This window comes from Phoenix dactylifera, unplaced genomic scaffold (assembly GCF_009389715.1).
Source record: "Phoenix dactylifera cultivar Barhee BC4 unplaced genomic scaffold, palm_55x_up_171113_PBpolish2nd_filt_p 000924F, whole genome shotgun sequence".
NCBI classification, from domain to species: domain Eukaryota; kingdom Viridiplantae; phylum Streptophyta; class Magnoliopsida; order Arecales; family Arecaceae; genus Phoenix; species Phoenix dactylifera.
In genome coordinates, this window is record NW_024068284.1 from 52753 (window position 1) to 74295 (window position 21543).

Here is a 21543-nt window from a genome sequence, read left to right on the forward strand (position 1 = left end):
CTGCCCATTGGGCAGGTCAAGCCAGATTCAAATAAGGCTTAGCCCAAGGTAACATATCATTTAGTCAAATCCGGATCCAACCCGATCTGACCTGGCTTTCAGGCTTAATTTCCAGATCCAAACCTGCTACTTATCGGGCTTCCGAGCTGGGCCCTCAGACTTTATACCTTGTTTTTTTTGAAGTATTGGCTTGGCCTAGGTCAAAGAGGGCAGAGTCGAAGGAAAAGAGGATGGGGATGAGTAGTTGGCCTCACCGATAGAGGCGACGGCAAACATGAATTGAGAGAGGAGATGTAACCTGCTGGTGCCCCCACTTCCCCCAAAGACAACATTATCTGAACTTATGTGCAGAACATGAAGATAACTCTGCAACAACATTATCTGAAACCATACGAAGATTTAGAAGATAGAGACAATGATTTTAACTCGCCTTCTGCTGGTTCAGTTGCATCAGTCGATATACAAACATAGGCAGCTTTTCTAACTATAAACATTATTCTTAATTCTTTCCTATCATCTCTAGTTTCACCTATAATACATCTGGTCTACTTTAGTCAGAGGGGTTAACATCAAAATCATCCCCCCAATTTGTTCAGCTTTCTTTTGAATGCTCAGAGGGAGCCGCAGGAACAATTCCACCAGTTGTTGGCCTGTAAAATCACAGATTATTAGGAATGCAATAGCAAAACTTTGGACTAAAGTTCTGATATTTGTTGGGGGGGGGGGGGGGGGTGATTGGAATGCTAGAGGGACTTACAGGCCAGCAAATACTTTAAAAGCATCATAGATTCCCCATTGTGCTCCAGTCAGAGTACCAATCATAACAATCCGAAGAGGAAGGCCACGAGTAAAAAGACCCCACAACCCAAGCTTTTTGACAGCCTGACCATGTAAAAATAACATACACAGGACTGCAGATTAAAGCAGCATATAGACATACATTAGATGCCAGAATGGAAGAAACCATGGATAGTTGGACGAAACTCACATCACCAACAGTGGCTCCTTTGGCATTATTAAGGAAAGACACAAGGTTGTCAGCCGGATGAGACACAACAGCGCAGAAGACCCCAGCAATGTAGCCACCTGCAAAGCTCACTCCCAGCTGGAGCGGTTTGGTACATTGATCTTTTGGTGTGGGAATGACATGTTTGTAGATCAATTCAACAATCGTCTCAAAGGAAGCAAATTTCATCATCGTATCTGCAAGTTTTATCTATATAGTTATAAAAAAAAAATGCATGTGTGCCAACAAATCAATAGGAAAAAAAATATTTTCCACCTCACTATTTTTCTGTCTTCTTAGATGCATATTCAATACAAAGCATAAAGGAACCCAGTCTGCACTTCTCATGTCTGGTAACACCACCAATACCTGCATAGCCCTACCATCATCCAGCTATTCACAATAACTATAATCATAAACCCTGGACTGTTCCATATCCAAAATTAAAAATCCCATCTAGAAAAAGCATGGACCCCAGCAGTTTTTTTCTTTCCTTAAGAGGCCCTTATACGAAGATATCAATTGAAAGATATCACCTTTCCCAAGTGGATGGATGAAAAAAACCAAAATTATGAATTATATAAATTCCTTCTTCAGAGTAAAAATCCATTTGAGATTCAACTGATTTAGGAAAACTAGAATGGATTAATTAATGTACATGCGTCCGAGTCTAGCAAGATAGATGGCTGCATTTTCTATGTGCAACAGGTTAACGATGAGAAAATGAGAGCATAAAATGTTAGTTTTTAGAATGTAAAGATTGAAGAAAGTCAGAGTATAAGAATTCTGCAATATAAGCAGTAGATGAACAGAATATCATGAATTATACAGAAAATTAAATATGCACAGTGCTGCAATGAGAGAAAAGTAGAGGGGCATGCAGGTCAGAGTCATTGATGAATTTTGTAGACCATCTGAATGTAATTTAAAATGGCTTGAGCATATGGCATTAATCTACAAGATCCTATCTGTGTGCAACTGAATGATTAAAGAGTGCATGGTATGAGAAAAGAATGAGGACTACAGAATAATAAAGTTTATACAAAGTAGAAGAATTAGAATTTTGAACAGTGAGAATCTTTTTACTTCAGGAAAAAAAACCTATCAGAATCTTAAATATATGCAATATGCAGACAATATCACAAACATTCAAATTATGCAATACCAAGAACCAAGGATTCGTGTCCCAGCAAATCCCAACATATCCTGTTGGTAATGTATCATTCTGATGAGAAAATGGTACCCGGGCACTCCTGGGACACCAGTTCACTCGTGTACTACAATGACCCAACATATCCTGGTTGGCACCAACAGAGAGGGACCAGGATAGTTGCATCCTGATACTTAGGACAGACTGCCATACTAGAACACAATTTTTTCCTCTCAAGTCTTGTTGCCAATGGCTGTTACCACCCGATCCATCCCGACACCTTACCAACCTGAGAACCAACTAGGATGGGTACCGGTAGTAACACTTTAATCCTTATTAAGAAGGTTTAAAAATAGGTAATGTGCTTCGCAGGGAGATATAAGATGGACAACAAAACAATTCCCCAAGCCCTTTTCATCAATGGACTCCTGACATATACGAAGGAGTGTGGTTCGTTCGACAAATTCCCACCTCTATATCTATCTCTGAGATATTTGGATTTTTTAAAACTCCATAGACATGCAAAAGAAAAATGCTATCCCCATTAGGACCAAGACATAACTTTTACCCAAAAAAAGTTTATTGTGATCTTTTTGTTCAAATAACAATTAAGGTGAAGCAGGATCAGAAACAACGAATCTCTAATGGACAACATTATACCACAGCACCATTTAATACTAAGCCAAAGAAGACTTTAGCAGAGAGTGTCTTGTGATTGCGCATAAAAAAATCTTGGAAAACAACTTGAGAAAAATGTACAGTATACGCGTAATGGGGAAACCATAGCTTGCAAGAAATTGAACCAAAAAGTCCGCGTGTAGCCTCATAAGATGGAAGAACAATCCATTACACAGATTTAAACTTCTACATAGAACTCAAATAATTAAAATAAATGCTGAATGCGACAAAAACAAACCACATTTCTTAAAGTAAAACATAAAAATGAATTAAACGTCTATAAACATTGGAACCCACCCCCCGCAGAAAAGAAAAAGAAAAATATTTCTAGCAGGCATGAACTGGTTGCAAGAAAAAGCTTAGACGACTGGAGATTGTAGACCACTATGTTGGAGTGCAACTCCATTAATGAGGAGAAGACTCAAGCAGAGAGGATAATTTGCTATATGCACACCTCAAATCTTACCAATCACGATCAGATTACAAGAAGAACTATGTTCATAGGAATATAGAATGGTAGAATGGCAAAATCAGAATTTCAATGATAGAAACTTGCAGACATGGATGAATACCAACCAAACATACCACTGTATGCATCTTCAGGAGATATTTGGTATTTCATTATATTGATGACAGATAAAAGGTTAAACCAGCCACAAGCATAAACATAAAACAATTGATCAATTCAATTATTACTGATCACTTATAGGTAAAATATAATTTAGAACTCCCTATATCGTTCACTTGAAAATTCTAAGCGAAGAGCATTTGCATGTGCTGACATGGTTTGCAGGGAACAAAATTGTTACTACCAAAGGTTTAATCATTTACCAAACAGTAGAAATATAACTTTTCCAAATTGCCATGATAAATAAGATACATGGCTTTTGATTGCAAGCTGAAATAACTTGTTCATAACTATGGGTTTTCAAAGGGAAGGAGAAAAAGAATTCATAAATGAAAATAGCAACATAACTTCAATCAGCAAAATTCAAAGCCTGTTCTTACTTTATAGGTAGATTTAATATGTGTGGTAATATTGATATAATTAAAGATGGTGGAAGTCATGATATTAAAACCCAGTTTAGCTTTTTATCCTATTAACTATCTGGTATTGATATAAGAACTTAAGTTCAAAAATTATTACATATCCAAAATTACCTGATGAATGTTCCATAAATGTATCTTCTGCAATAACTATAATGCACAGCTATTGTAATCTTCAAAATTTAAGAGGATGTTCGAGTTATCATCTTTCAGACAAATATTATAAAAGCAATACTCCACATGACTTGCAAAAAAAATTTTAGCATCAGATGATGATTAAAAGAGATTATTAACGAAAATCTAAAGTACTAAAATGGTAAACATCACTAGCAAATGCAAAAGAGAGATAATCTACTCACAAGGAATCTGACGACCCCAAAGTGGAACCAGTCCTTTGTACAATCTGAAATTTCACCAAAATGTATATAAAAGATTAATAATGACAAGTTAAAAACACATTCAACAAGGCAGAGAACAAAATTTGACAAAGAAGGGGAAAAACATCATACCCCAAAGCACCTTCAGACTTGACAAACTTTGGAAATCCATCAAGCAAACCCCTAGCAAACCCTGGCTGAGTCTGGACTCGCACCTTTACAGCTTCCATGGGGCAAAGAGCTACATCGGCAATCACCTCAGCAGAAGCAGACCCCGCAAGGTAGATTAGGGTCTTATACTTGACTGCATATTCTGGCCCAGCAATGTCTGAATAATACTTCTTGAAGAACTCATAAAACCCAAACTTGCATGCACCTTGAGCGCTATACCCAAGTAGAGTTGGCACCCAACCCTTGAAGAAGCCTCTGAGCCCCTGCTCTCTCAGCAGGACACCAAATCCTGATGTGATGCTCTTATACTTGAAAGGGTCGATCTGAGCGCACATAATAAAGTCATAAGAAATAAAACAATACACTAACATTATGAAGAAACAAAAAAAGAAAAACAAAAATATCCTCATCCGATATTTCTGCCAGCATCTAGAGAGTAGCCAAAGATATTAAAGATTCAGAAAAATATTAGAAACAAAAAAAATTCTTATGCAATTAATTAGTGATTTACTAATATGTGTATGTTATGAATGAAGGTTCAATAACCTTCAAAAACTTTGGTATATAATGCATCCATTTGGAAAGATAACAAATTTACAAATGGATGAAGTGATTCGGAAAAAATAATGTAAATGTGATTGGATATTATATATACTTCAAAGAATACAAAGCAAAACATTATGAGAGAGATTTCATAGTCAAGACCAAAGATAATTGCAGAATGAAGAAAAAACAGCGATTAAAATGCAAAGCATATCAAGCAAAACATGCTAATCCTCAGTCTTCCATGTCCCATCAAGAACCAAAGAAATGACATTTCGCCCCACCGCATCTCATATCTTCACACCTTATGCGATTCTAAGTGCTGATAAAAAACAAGTATAAATACCAAAAAAAAATCGATCAAATGCGATTCTAAAGGGGAGAAAAATCCAGACATTTTAACCATAAATAACCAAGAAATCAATCAAACGAAATGGTACCATGGCGACCGACCATAAGAAATCAATCAAACAAAATTCTTTTTTGTTGAACAAAATCAATCAAAGAAAAAACCCTAATTCTATTGCGAATGAAACCTCGCCTGCATGTTGCATTTGACGAGGTCGAGCGGGGTGACAGCCATGTGGGTGAGGCCACAGCTGGCGATCCCGCCGGCGGTGCAGGCGGCGTAGTAGAGCGGCGAGTACAGCTCGATCTTGCCGGGCTCGCTCGGGGCCTGGGCAAGGAAAGGGTCCGGCCTCGGCGGAGTATCCACCGCCGGAGAAGGAGGAGGAGGTGCCGGCGAGCTAGGATTTCGACTCAGGAGGCGTTCCGGGGCGAGGGATCGGATAGGGGAGGAGGAGTAGAGGAAGCCGGGGAGGAAGAAATGGGGAGAAGAGTTCTCGGATGTCGCCATGGCGAGAGAGAGAAAAGAGGAAGAGGAGAGGAGGTAGAGATCAATCGCTTCGAGGATCAGGGTTAGGGTTTTTGGAGGGGACAGTGATGGTCAGTGAGAGTACGCGATGGCGTACTCCACCGCTCTCGCTTCGGTCCGGCGACCGGTAGCGTAGATCGGAGCTGATCCCGCTTCTTCGTGATGGACACCGCTTTTGGATACACGCACATAAAATTATTATATAAGGCAACGATCTTCCGTACACGTGGCATATATACGAGTTCTGATGCGTTACCTAGTTGCGTCGCTACGGGGGAAGCATCTTGCGAATGAGCGACTCAACGGTTGAAGGACGGGAATAGAAGCCTCTCGTTTGCGAGACGGAGCTGAGTGAGGAGCGTGTCATTCACGAGGAAAAAAAAAAAAAAAAAAAAAAGGTAGAGAGAGAGAGAGAGAGAGAGAGAGAGAGGGGCTGTTGGGCCATTCAGGCAGTGCATGTCTATTAAAAATAAATTTATTGCCGACGGGATCGTTCCCTATGCAGCTCAACACTTCGAAAAGGCCATATGGACTCATTAGAAAGCCTCCTCTGCACCACTTTGATGGGCTGCACTTATACTAAAGTAAGGTGAGCAATCACTGTATCAAAAAAAAAAAAAAAACAAGTATCATCCTTGCACGAAGATACAAGAACTTTGCTCATAAGCGAATTCGAGTCCGATGTGCTCTGACAGATTCCGCATGGAGAGCATACAAGAATACTTACAAGTAAAATATTTTTTATTAAAAATATAATATATATTTTATATTTTTTAAAAGAAATATTCAACTAAATATAAATTATTTTAAAATATATCATTTTTTATAATTGATTAAATATATAAAAATTATTTTGTTGGACATCATATATTTAGCATCAGTTTTTAAAAAAATATGTTAGTAGAAGAAATTTAGAAGCCAAATAAATTATGAAATAACTATAAAAATTTTTGCATCATGAAATCATGGTACCTTAACTAACCAAAAGCTGCAGTGATATGAACCGATTCTTTTGCCCTTCTTTTATTTATTTATTTATTTATTTATTTATTTATGCGGGCGTCTCACAGTATACGTGTATGGAGACATTCAATAAAATCAAAAAACAATATATCACGGAAAACCATGGGCAACTCTCCTTCTGCACCCACAAAATGCTGTCTGAGTGACTGGCCACATAAGAGACCACATAATCAGCGGCCCCATCAGCCTTCCTATAAATATGCCTGGCCAGGAAGGCGTCTCCATCTCTACCTATGGTCCAAATATTTCGAAGTAGGGGATGGTCCCACCCCAACACCCTTGGACCCTCCTGGATCCATCCTATAATAATGGCTGAGTTACCCTCCATAATAATGGAGCAAGCCTGCAACACTCGCCGCGCATATCGAAGGCCCTCCCATGCAGCCCTTAGCTCGGCATTGGGGACCGAAGTCTCTGCTAGTTGACATCCACCAGCCGCTACTACACGAAAGCTCAGGTCCCTAATGACGAACCCAGCGCCCCTCTACCTCCACCATCCTGTACCGACCCGTCAAAGATAACTTTGAGGAAGTTCGGAGGTAGAAGCTTCTAGGTGAAAAACACCAAATGAGGCGCCGCGTGAGCGGAATGAGAGTCCCATATATTTCGAACTATGAGAGATCCACCTGACGAGGTCCCGTAATTAAGCTCTTCTGCTTGTACACAAGCATACTCTACCACATATCTCGGCGACATACGGTGTCCTATTCATATTTCAATTCAAGGAGCGTGTCGTTCTTTTTGATATACGTTATAGTTACAGCAATATCAATTTATATCAATTTCAGCAAATGTTCCGCCGGCCGAAATAATGAGGACCTGCGGTTACATGTTTTCTGGAAAAAAAAAAACAAAACAAATGGAAGCACGTAGAAAGACCAACTAGAAACAACCTTGCACTCATACTGACTGGTATACACAAAATCAAACTATACCAGATACTTGTGATGTAAAAGGCAAATAAAAGTTCATCAAAAATATGAAAAACAACAGATTAGGAAGCTCCAAAGAAAAACAACAGATGTATGAAAGAATAAACAGAGGGAGAATGAGGGATTTAATTGATAATTGGGTACATGAAAAAATTCTGATCTGTTGTCACCGCCGCTATCCAGCACAACCATTTTAGCCAATCAGTTGGAATCCTTTTTTTTTTTTTTGGTGCATTGGCGTCTCACTACATTCAGCCGTGAGTATGCCCAGAATAATCATAGTACAAAATACGCTCTAGTGCTACCGGTACGTGTTCCAAAATTCCTCATGAGATGGTCCTAGAGTGGTATGCTGTAAAAGAGGCGATCCAGTCTGCCGTACTGTTCGCCTCCCAAAAGATATACGCGACTTGGAAGAAGTCAAACCCGATCAGTTCGAATCCTTCCAAGGTGTACTCATTAATCCATATGCTGCTATTCACTGGTTCAAAGAGATGTTAGACCAACTTATTGGTGTACCTCAAGTTCTAAACTTGCACATGTAGATGATAAGCGAAAAGATAAGCAACACTGGGGCTCCTATTCCCTCATATGATAATTTTGTCTTCATTACGTGAATGCACATTAAATTATGATTAAGGACCTAGCAATCTAAGTAGGTTTATGTGAGATTTAGGTCCATATCATGATGCATCCAAGTCATCCATGAATCGGATTGAGGCTAAAACTACACTACCAATAAAAATTTACCAATTCATCGCAAGGCTAATCAGTTGGCTAATTGGATAGGTGGGAGTCTAAACCACACATATCTATCGCAAGGCCAAAGTTTTGACCCATAGGCCTTAAACATGAGGCCTGTAGCTGGTGGTGAATGGTGACTCCCAAATCCAATTAGGTAACGTGTTTCAAGCTTTCTACATATTATTATGGGAGCTCACTTTATTACCCTAAACCAATGAAGGCCTTAAACAGAATGTTATATTCTGCTTCTATTCTATGGGAAAGACAAATTAATTAAATTCTGGAGAAATCACATGCGTTATGTTTTTTAACATAAAAATATCAATGCAACCAATGTTATATAAATTATTAAAATATTTGTAGAAGAAGTAAAAAATAAAAAAAAGAGAGAAAAAAGTAATTTTATTTCTTTGTTTCAGCACATTTGGTACATCTCAGAAGTTATATATACTCATATACAGACTCCATACAAGAAAAATAATATAAGTTGATATAAAATCATGCTAATAAAAAAAAACTAATACTTGCTAATATAAATTGTTGTATGATCTCTAAAATCACTCCAATAAGATCATTCTAACAAAGAAATATAATACTGACTGATATAGAATTATGCTTAACAAAAAAAAAATACTAACGATACAAGATCACGCTAACAAAGAAAAATAATATGGATTGATACAGGTTATTATATGATTTTTAAAATTATACTAATATAAATCAAGTGAAATCAGTCTTATTGGAGAAGGGATAAAGAAAAAAAATGATGGGTTGCCCAAAAAAAAAATAAAAAAATAATGCTGGTGGGCAAAACTCTTTGGGGACTAATCATTTCCTTTAAATAATAATTAAAAAAAAAGACAAAACTCTTCCAAGAAGCTGGTAGAGCCCATCAATCCTGGTCAAGGGGCTGTCCATTTAATTAAGCATAGGTTTGGTACTTTCGAAAAGTAGTTAATAGGATTTATTAGTAATTTTTTATTGCTTTTTGTACTCAAGCGCACAGTTTGAAGTCACCGTCTTTAGTTGTCTTTGCTTGTCCTCAGGAATGGTCAATCTTATCATTAGGAAGTACATCTCAAGGGAGCTTTTAGTACAGATGACGAACTTGGCCGTTCGTTGCTAATAAAGCTTGCTGTGAACAGAACTTATCAATTTCTCTTGCTTATTCTATATTTTATGACTTGGATGCCTTACCACACCAAGCCTTCATTTTGTCAATCTCTGCTATAAAACCTTAATCCGTCTCTGTTCATTCCAGAATACGTTTGCTTCACTTCATGTAAATGATTTTTTTATTATCTCCACTCTTATTTGATGACAAGGACATCATCTTTTTGAGTAAATTTAATGCAAGATATCAAATTTAAGGTGTCCAGTTGAGTTCTTGATTTGATAGACTCAATTATAGCTTAATCTCCCCTTTGCCACCAGTGAAGCTTGCGTTGGATCTTATCCGATAGTCTTGTTCACTGCATATGATGATCTTTTGGATGGGGAAATAATATTGCTTTCAATCATGTTAAATGTTGCTAACCATCTTCAGCTAGGATCTTTTTTTCAAATTGTTTTATTCACATTTCATGCATTAAAACAAGGCGATCAGATGCTCATTTTGCTCAAAAAAGAAGACATAAGAAAAATAAAATTGCCATGAAGCTTGTTTTCTCATGCATCAAGTCATTTCCAACAAAAGCAGGAAGAAGCACTAGTTAATAGTTCCTCAATGTATTTCCAATGGTATCCAAAGAGTTTCTTGATGCTTTGCAGCCAATTACCTTCATTCCAATGACAGATTTCTCTCTATTTGCCCAAAAACGCAACCTTAAAAAAATTTAATCAATGAGAGGGAAAGGGATGGGCTACTAACCATAGTCCTCTTGGATTGTTATTGTCAAAGATCAAACTCTGTTGCTTCTCCAAAAAATAAGGTAGGTCAGTGTCACGGATGTAGCCCAAGAAGACCAAAACCTTGGTGCATGATGATGCCATGATGGTATCGGACCTACCCTTGCAACAATATAATTCCATAGCTATCACTCCCTTGGACCACTACGTGAATGGCTGTAGAACATAAAACAAATCAAGGAAGGTGCTGAGCTCTATAGATTAGGAAGTGTGATGGGTCTGAAGCAACTGATGTTGGAAAATGCCAGGTGGTGACAATGCTCCAATTGTCGCCTTTTTGTACTCTTTTGGGTATTAAAATGGTCGAAGGGCGGCTGCCAAAGCGCATGATGTGGAAGATACGGCGATTGACGGAGGGTACAAAGCCGCATTCGGTGAGCCTCCACCATGATCCTTTGAAACTTGCTCAGCATCCAAGGCTTCAAGAAGGAAAGGATTTAGGTGCAGCATGAAAGTTAATATCATGCTTGGAGTATCTTAAAGTCATGGTTCTTGACCCTTTTAAGAAGGCTGCTTGTTGAGTCATAATAGACCTGTTCTTGAAATAATTATTCTTATATTCTTTGCTGATGGCTAAAAGCCGTAATAGTTTGGTCTGAGTAGTTGAAATGGTTTCTCCTATCAAAAAATATGCATTAAGTCTCTTGTGGTAGCTCTTCTATAGTGTTAGAAGAAGTAACATAAAATTTTGGGTTGAATTAGACATGCTATATATCATAAATTACCTGTTGGAAAGCTAACTTATTTAGCTATTTAGAATTAAATCGTACTTCATGATGCTTGCGATCTATTTATTCGATTTCAAGAGCATTGTGTCATGTACGCATGACATGAAAAGAAGTCGATCAGGATAGCAGATTGGTTTACGAGAGAGACTGAGAAAGCATTGCTTATAATGACAACTTCATTTCCCAAGGGAGTAAACAAATTCAGCAGACCGAGATTTTATCATTCAGTCATCTTGGATATGTGGACTTTACTTAGATGTTGATTGAATTTCCAGAAAATGTAACACTTCTTTGTTATTTTTGCATTATTGCTTTCTTATATTTTTATAGATGCATTATATGCAATGATTCCATTGATCAAGAGTCGAAGGGTATTAGATTCAACGAGCATCAAATAAAATAAACAAAAATCTATAGTAGATAGAAGTAGCTATAACCATTAAGTAAAACACATGGTGCAAAGCCTATCTATTGAGAGAGTCTTGATCTGACTAATAAAGGGGTAAAAATCATTTTGCTGTTTTGGTTCAAGGAATATCCTATCCGAATGATGTTTGCCATGAAGCAAAGCTCTACGGACATTTGAACTCAATAAATATGAAGCTAGGACCTGGATTTCAAGAGTCATCTTTTACAGACATCGTCATTTCTATATTATCTTGAATGCTAGAATCATGCATGTATGCAGTTAGCATATTGAGGAACATCTCATTCCTTCTAGTAGTCCACACTTCGCAATCAGGTGCATATAGTCAAAACCTTTAATTTATGTGCTCAAGATGGTATTTTCTTTTTTCTCTTTCGAAGCCAATTCAGGCTGTCGATCTTTTTTAACACGGCATGAATGGCTTATTGCTAGATCGACATCAAGAACAGATGGTTAAAGTAATTATAATCAAAGATATTCAAGTCTTGTTTTGACTATTTCAAGTTGAATCTATGATCCTCTTTTGCCTATCATTCATTATCATGGTTGCTAGTGATGCTATTATAAACTTTTCTTAAAACTCACTAATTCATGCAATGCTGCAGAACCCAAGCCATAACTAGCATTTCAGTCGTTTTTTTTGGGGGGTTAAATTGCATATTTTTTTTCCTTCTTTTAAATCATTTGGCTTTAGTTTTAGCGAGTCTTTTACCCTTGAAAAAAATAATTCCTCCCAACACTAGATTCCACGAGTTCTTATCGATCCTCTGGATCGGTTACGCTGTCAATGCAAGATCCAGCCAAGGAAAGGTTCATCTAATTAGCTGGTCTCCATATTGTTATCTCCTTTGCATTGGAGTCTTTTAGCTTGTAACCTGCCGGAGTTGCTCTTTGGAATTTAAGATTCCTGTTCCATGAATATTTAAGTAGTCTGCTCCATTTCAGGCTTCATTTATCTCTTCTTTGGAGAAGAAAGCAGTGTTGATAGTTTCCCTGGATATAAACCAACATATTTTCCCCCCGTTCCAGGCATTAGACTTTGTCTCATTCTACACTGAAGACAAACAAAACCTTATTAACAATTTAGGCCGGAAAATGACTGCATTCGGAGCAATTTATTGGGCTGGTCGGGTGATCCAGCTACTGTTTATGGTGCTGGCATCATAGAAACCATATGCAGCCAAATACATCACATTCCCGACCAATCTTCGCCTGTTCAACCTTCCAACCAATTCTTGTCCTTTTTCTCTCAACTTGTTCCTTGTCTAAAGCCCAGACCTTGTCCTCTGGCGTGTGACCTTGGTCTCCCACAACCATCTTGCTAGAACCGTCACTACTTGTAGAACTCAGGAGAGGCATATGGGAAGCTCATTCTGAGCATGGTCTTATAAAGCAACCATGGAATGGCTTTGGGGCATCTTTCTAGATTCACCAAAAAAACAAAAAACAAAACGAAAAGAAAGAGGTATTAACGGCTCAGAAATAACTTCGTTGTGTATACGTTATGAAGTTTTAAGGCATTATATATCAAAGGTCACAAAAGCCATCGTTTAACATGGTGACTTCCTATTAGTGCTTCTGAAATGCATGTATAATATGATTTAGGCATAAAATAATAGATTCAGAGTGCATTTCTTTTGAGAAAATGTGCCCATAATGGCATTGTTTTTGGTTGCTTTAATTAAGCCATTGTGCGGTGATACATAAATCGATATCATTTTTGATTCTTTTTAACCAAACAACCATTTGTGTGGCCATGTTTTGAGAAAACTCTCTTGTAGATGTTTTAACAAAAATTGCAAGTATCTGATATTCACAGAGCTTTTATCAAAAATTGAACATATCTGATAAATATAGAGCTTTTACTAAAAATTGAAAATATCAGATTCATAAAGCCGATGACATGCGGATTGAATCTACCAAACTCTTTTCCCTTAATAGAGGAAAAAAACAAGGAAAAAGCTGATGACATAAGATTGGATAAGGCTTCAGAGAGGATGCACTAATCTTCCTCCTTATTCACAGACCTAAGGGGTGTCAATAGAGACCACATATATAAAGAAAAGCTGCACAGGAAAATAAAAATAAAAATTTTGCCAAAATTTTATAATAAATAATTTGAGCACATCCTAAGTTTTCTAGTGAGTCAAGACGTATGAAAAGAATGACACAATTTTAAGAGATAACATACTTCCTTGGTCTTGGGAATTTTGTAGTGTTAGAAATATTTAATGTTTATTGAAAAAAGAAGAAGAAAATCTCTGAAAAAAGATATATAAGAAGCACAAGAGTTAAGCTAACTTGGGGTAATTTATTTAAATTTATTAGTTTCCACTGTAACTTAGGATCTGAGCTGTAATAACTTGATAAATGTGGTTGGTGCTTGCATTAAAGAGAAACTTGATTGCTTGGTCCTTGCCATTGGAGACCACTAAGCTTTGCTAATTGCTATGGCCATGCTTACCTAATCTTGTACATCTTTTCTATTTAAATGCACCCCACCACATGAGCATTTTAATTTATAACTAACACCTGTAAGGCACAAACAAAAGAGTTTATATTTATATGAAGTTATTAGAGTTTATGCCAAATTAAAGTATATACTTTGGCATACCAAAACCAATATAGAAATGTTCAAAGTATAAGAAATAAAATACTAGAGATCATGTAGCTCATCATGCGACCTTCTACTGATGTTTGTTAATTATAATTTTTATAGGATGCCTTGCGCTATAATCTTTTTAGATAGTCATAAACTTAAACTATAACTCTTTCCCTAACAGCCAAACCTTCCAAATGAGATGACCTAAGCTAAAGCATATTAAGAGCATCTAACTGGAAGGTACTGGTCTATGTCTTGTTACTATATTTCTGTATATTATTAATTTGTAAAAATAATGACTTTTTTTTTTTGTGGTAAAAAATTCTAGAAGCATCATGACCTAAAATAAAAGCACATAGAGAATCTCTCTAGTTGAAGCACACTATTCTATTCTTCAATTCACGAGTTCGTTCTAATACTTACACCAGCAAGTGGTTTATATTTTGGAAGGTGCAACAACTAGTTTAGTTCATATAATTTGGTAGTGTAAGTAAAAGAGGAGTTTTGAGTTTATTGCTCCTGGGGGAGCACATAAGTTTGGAAAATATCAGAGTGAGATTTTAATTATGACTGCATTTAAGAACTTATTTCTTTCCTTTTTGAAAATCTCCTTTCTGCTAATGAACTTGATTGCAACATAATGAGGTCAAAGGAACAAATTTAACTGGAGGTGAAGGATTCATGGTATGATATATAAGAGTGCCATGGCCAAGAGGGTTGGAATTCTGCATTATTTAGTTCTCTTTGTTATTGCTTTTCTCTTCCTCTCCCATGAGTAGTGTTTGTGCTCGTGTCAAATGGTTAAGAAAGATTTTAGATTTTACAGTAGCCTTTCAAGATATGCTCCAATTACTCCTCTCCAGGAAAAAAAAATGCTTTGATAATTTATTTGACCATCTCTCTTATCCACTTTTTGTACGAAACATAATAATCTGATATGTAATTTTTTTTTTTCATACCAAATTATCTCCCAGGGCTCTTAGTGTGCAAGGGCTGTGGCCACCCTTCTATATAACTATAATTACAAGCCTCATGCCAACTATTATAGGTCGCATTCTTTGTCTACTATCTTTTCTAGTAATCTTTCCATGCATATGTATCATGTCTCTCACATTATTTTTTATACCCTTGAATACAAATCTGAGCCTCCTTTCCTACCATTACAGCATTACCTTGTTACTTAGGTCTTCCCTGTACAAGGCCATAACAAACAAATAATACACAATTTAAAAGGACCCTTTATATATATTAGCCCTGTCAAATGGACTGAAATTATTTAAAAATTATTTAATTTGGTCATATTTACTCCTCCCTTCCTAAGCCAGCCCGCCCTCTACATTTTTTTTCTGAAAATCCAAGAGTACACACATCTGAGGGGAAACTTGGACTTGCTTCTAAATTCTTTAGCAATTAGATGCTTCGTAAAAATGCGTGCAAAAATCCAAGGACTGACGGTTATGGCCGGCGAGGTGGTGGCTTTGGCCAAGGACCTCGCAAATGTTTTACTTTGCCGTCCAGCTTCATACCAAAACACAAGTATAGTCTCTCGGTATTCACATCTAGTTAAAAACATGGACGGACCGAACAGTATCCATAACTAAAACATACCATGAAATATAATTCGATAAGAACAACGGGTATCTGTAATTTAAAAACGTCGTCCTTGTTCTTTACAACGTTTGGTGTATTCGTTCTAACATCTCATGAATGAACAATGGGTACCAATCCCTATCTTTATCTCTCACTGTCAAGAATTAGGAGAGAGGGGGGGAGAGAGAGAGAGAGAGAACATCCTATAAACTCCTCAGCAGTACGGTCTAATTTTTAGAAGAACTTAGAATATGCATTATAGTTATAGAATGATTTTTCCTTTTTTCCACAAAAGAATTAGAGAGGATAAAATTTTTATGAGTTTGTAAATATTGCTAACAATGATGGGGATCATATGGTAAAATCTTTTTTGAGAATGTATAATACAAAGTTTGTTATAAGCTAGATGGAAAAATACATAAAAGGCATAGTACATATTCATAGAGATAAAGTCGATCTGTTAGGCGGGTTATAAATGAAATATTCTTATTACACATTGCTCTACACTTTGGAGTAGAAGACATTACAACGTGGGGCTCCTTGGAGCCGATCACAGATTGGTTGTGGAATTTGTGAAGAAAGGACACTACAATTTATATGAAAAGAGTATATGAGAACTTGTGCGAATATGTTTAGCTTAGTAAATCTTAGGTATTATATAAAGTCAAAGAATTTGAATAAAATTTTTTAGCTAGCTTTTTGAGTTAAAGTCTTAAATTATCACAAATGGTATCAAAGAAAACTTAGCCCATAGCCTATGCGGGCCAAGGAACAATGCATCCAATACCTATTAACAATTGACCGTGGGTTGATCATAGTATTTGGAGCTGACCATAGGTTGACCACATAAGCGTATATATATACAAGATCAAGTAACCCAAATGATTCCTTGCCGAATAAAATTCCAAATTGCCACATTGCATATGTGGTTCGTATAATAGTTTCTTGCTATTTCTCAACCAAAGTTAACATCCAACGTGGTAACACCTGAACTTCGTATGGCTTCATTATTATCATATACCATTATGAAGAATATCTAAAAATAATATAATAATTATTACAACGATCATTTCTATGATTTTAATGAAATATGAAGAATAATAATATAAAATATTATTTCTATTCAAAAAAAATTTCTTCATCTGATAACTAAAAGATACTTTTATTGGCTAGCACACGAAATTCAATTTTAAGAATTATTTTGTTCCAATGAACAATAAAAATGTTGCAAAATGATCATTAGTTTTGTTATCCAACACTGGTACATTAAAACACAGTTCAAAAAAGGAACTTAAAACCCAGTTCTTTATTTGAGGATCATCCTACTTTAAAATCATGAGCAAGAGCAGAATACAAAATCTCAGAATGGCAGGCTAGCGAGTACTTGGAACTACGGATTTGTGGGCCTGCCGAAGAATGGCCGGGGAGGGACCACCGAATGGATTCAAATCACCGATCGGATGGCACAGGTTGACCGAAATAAATCCTTAAGATCTTTCCCATTCCGTCACCTTGTCGCTGTGCCACCAAACAGGCTCCCCTCTCGTCCCCTGAGGGACCTCCTTGTCACTAACTCGAAGCACGAGGGCTCAGGCCGGCGACGATTCCGGCCGTGCCGGCGAGATTATGCTGCGGTCGTCGTCGGATCACTCCTTACTCCGGCAAGGAAATGTCCTCTACCAATTCGCTAAAGGCCTCCAGGTGGCAAGCTATGAATTCAATACAGCAAGCCAAGCGAAAGAACCAAGTAAAAAAATATATTTAAAAAAAATCTCTTGGGGGATCTAAATGTCTGCTATCTATTTTCACTTGAATTGTTTCGTAAAATTGATAGAATTATTTTGTTGTTATACTTTGGAAGAATTGCTTGGTTACATGTTCATTCAGGCTTCACATCTTAAAGTGCGACAAAACTTGCTCTTGGAACTTGGATTTTTTGGGGTGGGAAACGGTCCTGGCTACCACTGTACGTAGTTCCTCTCAATATACTTTCCTCCAATACTATCATATTTAATTAGCTAGATGGCTGATTTCCAGAACTATGTATAGATAATAATGGTTTTTGAAAGTGAGGGTGCCAGATGGCTGCTTTGGATTTAATCCGCTCCTAGACTTTTTAAATAAATTCTTTAATTTAAGAAATAAATATTATATTTCAGTTTGCGATCAACAAAATAGACTTTCTTACCATCCAATCAGAGCTATATGGACTTTAATAGAGCCTTATTTCTTCCATATATTTATCTCCGCCAATAACTTTAAACAATGAACATCATGCTGATGATTGTAAAACATGCTCAAATTTTCCTCCAAGTACAACCTGCTCAATCTTGAAAGATGATGATAAAAGGTGTGACAAGAAGTAATTTATATTCTTGGGGGAGGTAGACTTTCTTGATGATCTCCATGCTTCTTATTTGGTGGAGCATGGTCACTCTGCCTAGTTCTTTGTATACATTATTAAAGTTCTCCATTGTTTTTTTTAACCACTAGTTCCCAAAGACCAACCTCCACCAAATAAGATAAACCAAATTCTCTGGAGTTAAGCCTCTAAATCTGATCTAAGCCCTCCTAACCCCCATACATAAATAAATCTCAAGTGGTAAACACTTCCTCCGTCCCTTCCCGTCTCTCCCTTCATCCACCCCCAAAATTCAAGTCTATATAAGAGAATAGGAGAGTCTAGGTGGACATAAAAATAGGAAATAAACCTTGCAGTGGCCATGGAGGAAGCAGGAGATCTCGAGATCTCCGGCGTCGGCTCCAACTCCACCATCAACGATGACGGCGGCTGCGCATGGACCGATTGGTCCCCAGTCATCGACTGGGGGCCTCTCTCCGCCGATGATGACTTCCGGGGCCTCGTCGAGGCCATGATGTGCGACGACAATGACGACGTCGCCCACGCCGGTGTAACCCGCATGGCCTATGATCCATACTGGAATTCTAACCCGAGCAGCACCACCACCAGCACCGGCACGCCGCCGGCAGAGGAACCTAGTAGCAGCGATGGTGGCGGCGGCGGCAATGATGACAAGGGGCTGCGGCTGGTGCATCTATTGGTGGCGGCGGCAGAGGCACTGGCCGGCCCCTACAAGAGCCGGGAACTGGCCCGGGTGATATTGGTTCGGCTCAAGGAGTTGGTGTCCCCGGCAGGCGGCGCCGCCGGTTGCGGTGGAGGGACTAGCATGGAGCGACTCGCCGCGTACTTCACCAATGCCCTCCAGGGCCTGCTTGACGGCTCCTCCGCCACAGCCTGCAGCCGGCAATCAGCGTCGCACCTCGATGGCCAAGTCGGGGATGTACTGGCTGCATTTCAGCTGCTCCAGGACATGTCCCCCTACGAGAAATTCGGCCACTTCACCGCCAACCAGGCGATCCTGGAGGCGGTGGCCCGCTACCGGCGAGTCCACATCGTTGACTACGACATCGCCGAGGGCGTCCAGTGGGCATCGCTCATGCAGGCGCTCGTCTCCCGGAAGGACGGTCCCCCACCGCCGCACCTGCGTATCACCGCCGTCACGCAGCGTGGCAGCGGGACGCGGGCGGTGCAGGAGACCGGGCGGCGGCTGGCGGCATTTGCGGCATCTCTCGGACAGCCCTTCTCCTTCGGGCAGTGCCGGCTGGAGGCCGACGAGCGGTTCCGGCCGGCGGGGGTGAAAGTGGTGAAGGGAGAAACAGTGGTCCTAAACTGCGTGCTGCAGCCGCCGCATGCGGCGGGGGCGGCAACAACTCGGGGGGCGGGGTCGGTGGCGTCGTTCCTGTCGGGGGCGGCGACTCTGGGGGCGAGGGTGGTGGCGGTGGTGGAGGAGGAAGGTGTGGCGGAGGACGGGAACTTTGTGGGGAGGTTCATGGGCGAGTTGCACCGGTACTCGGCGGTGTGGGACTCGCTGGAGGCCGGGTTTCCGATGCAAGGCCGGGCTAGGGGTCTCGTCGAGAGGTTGATACTGGGGCCGAGGATCGCCGGAGCCGTGAGGAGGGCTTACAGAGCTACTGGAGAAGGAGGGTGGGGGGAGTGGATGGCAAGGATGGGGTTTGGAAGGGTTGGTATCAGTTGTTTCAACCACTGCCAAGCCAGGCTGTTGCTGGGGCTCTTCAGTGACGGATACCAGGTGGAGGAGGACGGGCCTAACAAGCTGGTGTTGGGGTGGAAGTCTCGGAGGCTCACCTCAGCCTCCATTTGGTCACCTCCTCCTCCTGCACCAGCTTCTGTACCTCCTGCCAATATTGGAGTTAGCAGCAGCATGGAGGATTCTGATTTCTTGCTGGATTGATTACTTCTCCACTTTCTTTCTTGCAATTGGTTTGTTCTGGTATCATGGATTTCCTCTCGTTTTCCTTGCCCGTCACTGCGTCACTGTATTGATTGGTGTCCTTTTTTTATGTTCCTATTTTTTTCGGAAAAGGGTTTTTTTATTGATCCTGGTTGATTCTTATTTTATGTTTCATGACAACAACTTTTGTCCTCAAGTGCCAATTGTTGGATTACCCGAAAGGAAACAATATAGGACGGTATGATTCGTCATCCGGAAAGCTATTTGATAAGGAATTAGAAGAGAAGAAAAAAAGGGAGAGGCTACAATTATTGTGTTCTTTCCTTCAGTAAGCTACCTTTTACGTGGTTGACACTACTTACAAGGATTTTATATTGATAATCTACCTTTTACGTGCTTGACACTACTTAAAGGAATTTTATATATCAATATGAATAGTTGGATATTTATATTATACGAAGTACAGCTTTTCTTTCATTAAAATTTAATTATAAATATCACGATCAGCTCGTAGCCAGTCTAAATAGGCCCGTGCTATAGCATCCATGAGTTCATATAGATTATGAGTCAGATTTGCTCTAGTATAATTTGTAACAATTTAGGACTTGATCTAAAAAAGCTAGCGAGAAGATATTATTTAGATTTCTAAATCTTGTAGAAGTATCCAATATCTTTTCGACGAATAATCAATATAGAACTAAGCGCACGCCTGAATCGGTTCTCATAATATGTGCATGTTCTGTAGGTACGCTTCAATATACAGAAGTTCCACAGTCTCTCTTCCATTTGGGGACCACGAAGAGTCTTGAGCTTGATTCCACAGTGAAGCAATAGAATTATAAACGCATGCCAACAACTTGCTCCCCGTCGTTGCCTGGGAATTGTCCATGAAAATTTTATTCATGTATTACCGCATTCTAATTTGTGTTGAGGAGGATTCTATTAACGGACGCTTTTGATGGCAAAAACTTCTAGCTTCCACCTTTCAGATGTTGGATAGCCGCAGAGAACATTAGGATTTAAGAACCCATTTTGTTGAGCAGCATTAGAGCATATTACGGTTTCTTCTCCTTTAATGATCTTAATCTGATGAGTATGAAATTTAGCAGCATAAGATATTTTGGAGTTAGCATGCAGTGACTACAGAGGGAAAAGAACACAATTTTTTTTATATTCTTCCCTCCTTTCCTTTGACTCTTATCGTTTAAATATATTGTATACACTCATTAGAGCCCAACGATAGTTCTCTGTGTTCATGAGCTATTTGGTGTGTAGACTTGTACAGTACTATTACATGATCTAGAAATATGAGATAATAATTTACAAGAATCGCAAAAAAAAAGAAAAGAAAGAAAAAAAGGCTGGTGCATGTGTCGACATTTGGTCTAAACAAAACAATAGAGATCTAGCCATGGAGTCTGAAATGTTAAACTACGCACGAGCATGGAAGCAGGGCATTGAGTTTGATT

General features: G+C 38.8%; 2 protein-coding genes across 3 annotated transcripts; one reads left to right on the forward strand and one right to left on the reverse strand.

Moving 5' to 3' along the window:
• Positions 1-398: 398 nt before the first annotated feature.
• LOC103720301 (mitochondrial phosphate carrier protein 3, mitochondrial-like) lies at positions 399-6035 on the reverse strand. Of its 2 annotated transcripts, none has more exons than XR_003388112.2 (6): positions 5514-6035; positions 4391-4752; positions 4241-4284; positions 989-1203; positions 758-911; positions 399-650 (listed from the first exon to the last, which is right to left on the reverse strand). XR_003388112.2 is itself a non-coding variant. In XM_008809945.3 (6 exons), the coding sequence occupies exons 1-6, from the start codon at positions 5826-5828 to the stop codon at positions 593-595; spliced, it is 1119 nt and encodes a 372-aa protein (XP_008808167.2). In that variant the 5' UTR covers positions 5829-6033; the 3' UTR covers positions 399-592. The 2 variants fall into 2 exon arrangements, 1 of the variants encoding a protein (XP_008808167.2); XM_008809945.3 differs by having other exon boundaries at positions 758-882; positions 5514-6033.
• Positions 6036-18235: 12200 nt separating this feature from the next.
• LOC103720306 (protein NODULATION SIGNALING PATHWAY 2-like) lies at positions 18236-20216 on the forward strand. The gene has a single exon (XM_008809951.4). It carries the CDS (start codon positions 18524-18526, stop codon positions 20072-20074), a length of 1551 nt encoding a protein of 516 aa, XP_008808173.2. The 5' UTR covers positions 18236-18523; the 3' UTR covers positions 20075-20216.
• The last annotated feature ends 1327 nt before the right edge of the window (positions 20217-21543 follow it).